Source organism: Pollicipes pollicipes, unplaced genomic scaffold (genome assembly GCF_011947565.3).
Source record: "Pollicipes pollicipes isolate AB1234 unplaced genomic scaffold, Ppol_2.1 Scaffold_3447;HRSCAF=4054_pilon_pilon_pilon, whole genome shotgun sequence".
Classification (NCBI taxonomy): Eukaryota; Metazoa; Arthropoda; class Thecostraca; order Pollicipedomorpha; family Pollicipedidae; genus Pollicipes; species Pollicipes pollicipes.
In genome coordinates, this window is record NW_023596297.1 from 34,634,837 (window position 1) to 34,640,246 (window position 5,410).

Here is a 5,410-nt window from a genome sequence, read left to right on the forward strand (position 1 = left end):
GAGTGGCCGACACGACACAACGGACACTGAGCAAGGTCTGCGGGCCTTGCACACCACGAGACACCCCGCACACCCTCTGAGTGGCCGACACGACACAACGGACACTGAGCCAGCCTTGCCGGCAGGCGTGGAGCGGCGAGCAGCGTCTGGTGGCGCTCGACCAGCTGCTGGACGTGAGCGACTCGGCGCAGGTGCGCCACATGATGCAGGTCATCAAGCCGCGCTTCCAGCGCGACTTCATCTCGCTGCTGCCGCGCGAGCTGGCGCTGCACGTGCTGTCGTTCCTGCCGGCGGGCGACCTGCTGCGCCGGCGCAGACCTGCCGCAGCTGGCGCCTGCTGGCCGAGGACAACCTGCTCTGGCGCGAGAAGTGCCGCGAGCTGCAGGTGGACGACCTGCAGGAGCTGATCCAGGTGCGACGGCGACATGCGGCGCCAGCCGAGCCCGACTCCAGCGTCTGGAAGCAGGCCTATATCCGCCGCATGAAGATCGAGGCCAACTGGCGCAGCCGCGAGCTGCCCGAACCGAAGGCGAGTCTCGCAGCCGTGACTTTGTTGGTGTTACGTTTGCTGTCAGCGAGCACAATGTTTTATTCTCAGGTCTGTCGTCGATCACGGCTTGGCTTCGGGAGAGCTGTGGTTGGGTGTGACGTTGTGATAAGAATATTGGGGCAGCATCCAAATTTCGGTCCAAGGCGTGTTATTTGTTTTTGCTATCATATTTGTCCATTTTAATCGACTTCATAACATATCGACTGATCTGAATATTTGCGCACTCGCACTGATCAACATCGAGCATAATGTGGACGCCCAGCCTGCAGCATTGTCGCTGGATACCGGCATGTCAGCGAGCCACCACTGCGTCGCCTGCGTCGTCGAGTCCGCTGCCTGACCGCTGTCCGTCTGCGCGCAGGTGCTGAACGGCCACGACGACCACGTGATCACGTGTCTGCAGTTCAGCGAGCACCGGATCGTGAGCGGCTCAGACGACAACACGCTGAAGGTTTGGTCGTCGGCGTCGGGCCGCTGCCTGCGCACGCTGGTGGGCCACACGGGCGGCGTGTGGTCGAGCCAGATGGACGGCGCCACCGTCGTCTCTGGCTCCACAGACCGCACGCTCAAGGTGTGGAACGCCGACTCGGGCCAGTGCCTGCACACCCTCTACGGTCATACGTCGACGGTGCGCTGCATGCACCCTGCACGGCAAGAAGTGAGTGCGCGGACGGGGGGGGGGGAGGGGAGGGGGGTGCTCCGGGTGGGGTTGTCACCGCGCCCGGCCTGATCGGTCAGTTGGGTCGAGCGTTGGAAGATGGAGGTCAGGCGCGGGGTACATGGGGTGAGAAGCTGGGGTCTGCTCTTGTAGTTGGTGTCGGATCGCTGCCTGGTGATCTGATCGTTGTGATTGGCTCTGATCGTGTAACTAGCAGCAGCTGACACCAATAGCCGGCACGACCAAAGACCATCATCCGATTGTGTAGCCTGATTGGAATGGAGGTCAGGCGCAGATTCATGGGATGAGAAGCTGGGGTCTGCTCTTGTAGTTGGTGGTCGGGTCGCTGCCTGGTGATCTGATCGTTGTGATTGGCTCTGATTGTCTAACTAAGCGGCAGCCGACCACGATAGCGGCACGACCAAAGACCATCATCTGATTGTGGTAGACTGATTGGTACACCTACGAAGTTCCCGGACATGAACTATTTTGTTCATGAAGGCTGTGTGTGTGTGTGTGTGTGTGTGTGTGTGTGTGTGTGTTGTGTGTGTGTGTGTGTGTGTGTGTGGTGTGTGTGTGTTGTGTGTGTGTGTGTGTGTGTGTGTGTGTGGGTGTGTCGTGCGTGCGTGCGTGCGTGGGCGTGCGTGCGTGCGTGCGTGTGCGTGCGTGCGTGCGTGCTGTGCGTGCGTGCGTGCGGCGTGCGTGCGTGTGTGTTGAACATCGTCCAACTTTTCACCCCGCACGCAATTCGCGACAGACGGTGGGTTCTGCACTGCCCTGCCTCTTTGACCACTGAAGCCATGCCGGCCGTTCTTGAATATTCGTCTGCCTTATCAGCAGCCGAGGCCGTCAAGAGCCTGTATAGCGTCCGTGTCGTTCAGCCCCTCCCCCGCCCTCCCCCCCCCCCCCCCCCCCATCAAGTGTCATGCGTCTTGCGCTGTGCTGTCTGCCGCAGTGTGTGACTGACGCCGGCCTTCGTGTGTGACTGACGCCGGTCGCGCGCGCCCAGGGTGGTGAGCGGCTCGCGAGACGCCACCCTCCGTGTGTGGGACATCGAGACGGGCGAGTGCGAGCACGTGCTCGTCGGCCACGTGGCGGCCGTGCGTTGCGTGCAGTACAACGGCAAGCTTGTGGTGTCGGGCGCCTACGACTACATGGTCAAAGTGTGGAACCCGGACCGCGAGGAGTGTCTGCACACCCTGCAGGGGCACAACAATCGCGTCTACTCTCTACAGGTCTGTGGCCGGCGACAGCGGCGGGGATCTCCTTCCACGGCGTCCGGGTCCGTGTGGTGGTGGCTGGTCGGGCACGCGTGGTGTCTGGGTGATCGGGGTCACAGCGTGCGCGCACATTGCATCTTGTTTCCTGCTCTCGGTTGTGACGTGTTTCTTGTTACCTGCTCTCGGTTGTGACATGTTTCTTGTTTTCTCAAAATTCTGTGCACCAGTACGTTCTATGATGGGCTTGGTTTCATTGTGATCTGCTCGGGCTGTGACTTTTATGTCAGTGGGTGACCCACTGAAGACACGCTTTTCTGAAAAGGCCTCGGTGGTGAGACGCGAGTGTCGCGCTCTCCGATTGGCCCACATTATCGTTGATGCGCACAGCTGGCCAATTGGCGCTCTTCTCTAAGGCGAATCGCTGACCTTCCACCCATACCTTCTTTGCATGTCATCGGGCTGGGTGTTTTTGCATTGACACTGGGGTTTGGCACGCTCATCACGGGTTAGTGTTGCAGGTCTGACCTCGATAGGTCCATGTCACTCTTGGAGTGCTACAAATCGGCCACTCTAGGAGTGAACTCGTCAGGGACAGGTAACTCCAGCAGGCCCGATCGTTCAGATCGGTCCGCGTGGAGGTCGCTCGACGCAGCCAAATTCTGTCGCCACAGTAAGTGAAGGGAACGCTCTTACCAAGCGCCTACACGATTCGCAAGCCAGTGTCATTTCGAGCCGGCGTTGTTCCGACCTGCCATGTCGCGCGCTGCTGTCGGTCGCCGTCGTGGCGCGCGCCGGGGGACGTCGGCCGAGCCGCCGCTGACCGGGCCGCCTCCGCCGGCAGTTTGACGGAGTGCACGTCGTGAGCGGCTCGCTCGACACCAGCATTCGCGTGTGGGACGTGGAGACGGGCCAGTGCAAGCACACGCTGATGGGCCACCAGAGCCTGACCTCCGGCATGGAGCTGAAGAACAACATCCTCGTGTCGGGCAACGCCGACTCGACCGTCAAGGTGTGGGACATCCTGTCTGGCCAGTGTCTGCAGACGCTGTCCGGCGCCAACAAACACCAGAGCGCGGTCACCTGCCTCCAGTTCCAGAACAACTTCGTCATGACCTCGTCGGACGACGGCACCGTCAAGCTCTGGGACGTGAAGACGGGCGAGTTCGTGCGCAACCTGGTGTCCCTCGACTCGGGCGGCAGCGGCGGTGTGGTGTGGCGCATCCGCGCCACGCGCACCAAGCTCGTCTGTGCCGTCGGCAGCCGCAACGGCACGGAGGAGACCAAGCTGCTCGTGCTCGACTTCGACCCGGACCACAAGTGAGCCGGCGCCGGCGCCGCCACCAGTCTGTGATTGTGATGCGTTCATACGGGTCTCGGGCCGCGACTGCGGCGCAGAGACGGCATTCAGCGGCATTCGGCGGTGGTCGCCGCTCGCACCTGAGCCGGGACGTGACCACTCCACCTTGCCAGTACCAGGAGCGCGGCTGCGGCCGCCGCCGCCGCCGGCGCGGCGCGGCACGGCGGCGGCGGCCCGGCGCGTCCCGCACCGCCCCCAGCCCGGGGCGCACGGCTGTTTTCGTTGTTGGCGGACTTCGCACCGCGACTCTGCGGCGGAGCTGGATGGTTGCTCAAATGGTTTTCGCGTCTTTTTTAAGACCGCCGCCCGTGGTGAGCCCGCCTTCAACGTACGACTTAGTTAATTGCTTTTTACTTAAGGTACTGAACACCACAATAATGAGATGCAATTTATATGAATAAATTTCCGTCTAAGGACTCGTGTTTCTGTGCCAGCGTGTTCTGCCGATAGTGTGACTTCAAAGGCTGTCCTCACGTCAGTGACGTGCCCCAAGATCCGAGGAATGTAATGCGACACGGACAATCGTACTAAGAAAAAATGCATGGTAATACCGGGCTCACATGCCGATGCATGCAGGTGGTGACTGACTCCCTATGCGGCCTGCAGCGGGAGCGTCTAGACGGCATGCCTGTCCAGGCAAAAAAACATCGTGTGCGCTGCCAATAGGAGTCTCGTGGAAGAGAGCTCTGATGGGCCATCAGAGCCCAACGTGCTGAACGGCATAGGTGTAGCATTGGTGCGGAGCCCAGCAACCTAACCTAGGTATACACAGGCGTTAGAGGGGGGGGGGGGGGAGCTGGCCACCGCAGACGTCGACTGTTACCAGGGGAGCGCGTGGGGGAAGGGGGGGGGGGAGCTCGGGATGGGCGCTCGGCTGCCAGGGCACCGTCTCCAGTGTCTGACGAGGCGTATGGGTAGGCCATGTGGCTGATTTATGGGATTATTAAACAGCCCGAACGGGGGCATGGAGACATTAGCCCGCACTAAATGGCTTCCTGTCGGCTCGCTCGGCAATGCTTCGCTCAGGACAGTCACATTTCAGGGTAAAAAAGAAGACAGATGCACTCAGGCGTCAGGGAAACATTTGCTCTGCCCGATGGCCAGAGGTGTGTCATCACGGGGCACGAGTCGGTCGATTTAGTGTTTGGCACCGGGACAAGCGTGTTTCCCTCGAACGAGTCGTGGTGCGGCTGGATGCTGGGAAGACCAACAGCGCCGTGTGCCTGAGTCCGTTCGCCACTTTGGCAGAGCATGCCCGCTTACGGCTGCTGGGGACGGCGATTGGTGACCCGCACACAGCGGGCTGGTGATGTGATGACGCGGATTGGCCGGCGCAGTTGCCGTTCGCAGACGAGGGACGGGAGCGGCGAAGTCCCCTAGATGTAGGCTGCGCCTGTTTAACCCCGAGGGTCGGACACGCGCCGCTCTCTGAGGAGCCCCTGCTGGCGACACGGGGTCGATGGCTGTTTGGGTTGTGGACGTATGCACGCCTGAAACGCCCAGCCCGCGCGGCGCCTGCTCGCCGCGCCGGCTCCAGCTCCCACTGCTGCTAATTCCAGGTCTAGATGTCGCAGATGTCGGGGATTACAGCGGACGTTCGTTCGCGCAGCTCGAAAACCGCAAGA

The 5,410-nt window shown here is 61.4% G+C and overlaps 1 protein-coding gene across 1 annotated transcript in view; it reads left to right on the forward strand.

Moving 5' to 3' along the window:
* LOC119092485 (F-box/WD repeat-containing protein 7-like) overlaps window positions 1-4,201 on the forward strand; it is a 4,977-nt gene extending 776 nt beyond the window's left edge. Inside the window, 6 exon segments of the mRNA XM_037215446.1 lie at window positions 126-306; window positions 309-529; window positions 912-1,193; window positions 1,195-1,208; window positions 2,218-2,443; window positions 3,270-4,201. Of these exon segments, the coding sequence (XP_037071341.1) occupies window positions 126-306; window positions 309-529; window positions 912-1,193; window positions 1,195-1,208; window positions 2,218-2,443; window positions 3,270-3,749 (1,404 nt within the window). The 3' untranslated portion in view covers window positions 3,750-4,201.
* The last annotated feature ends 1,209 nt before the right edge of the window (window positions 4,202-5,410 follow it).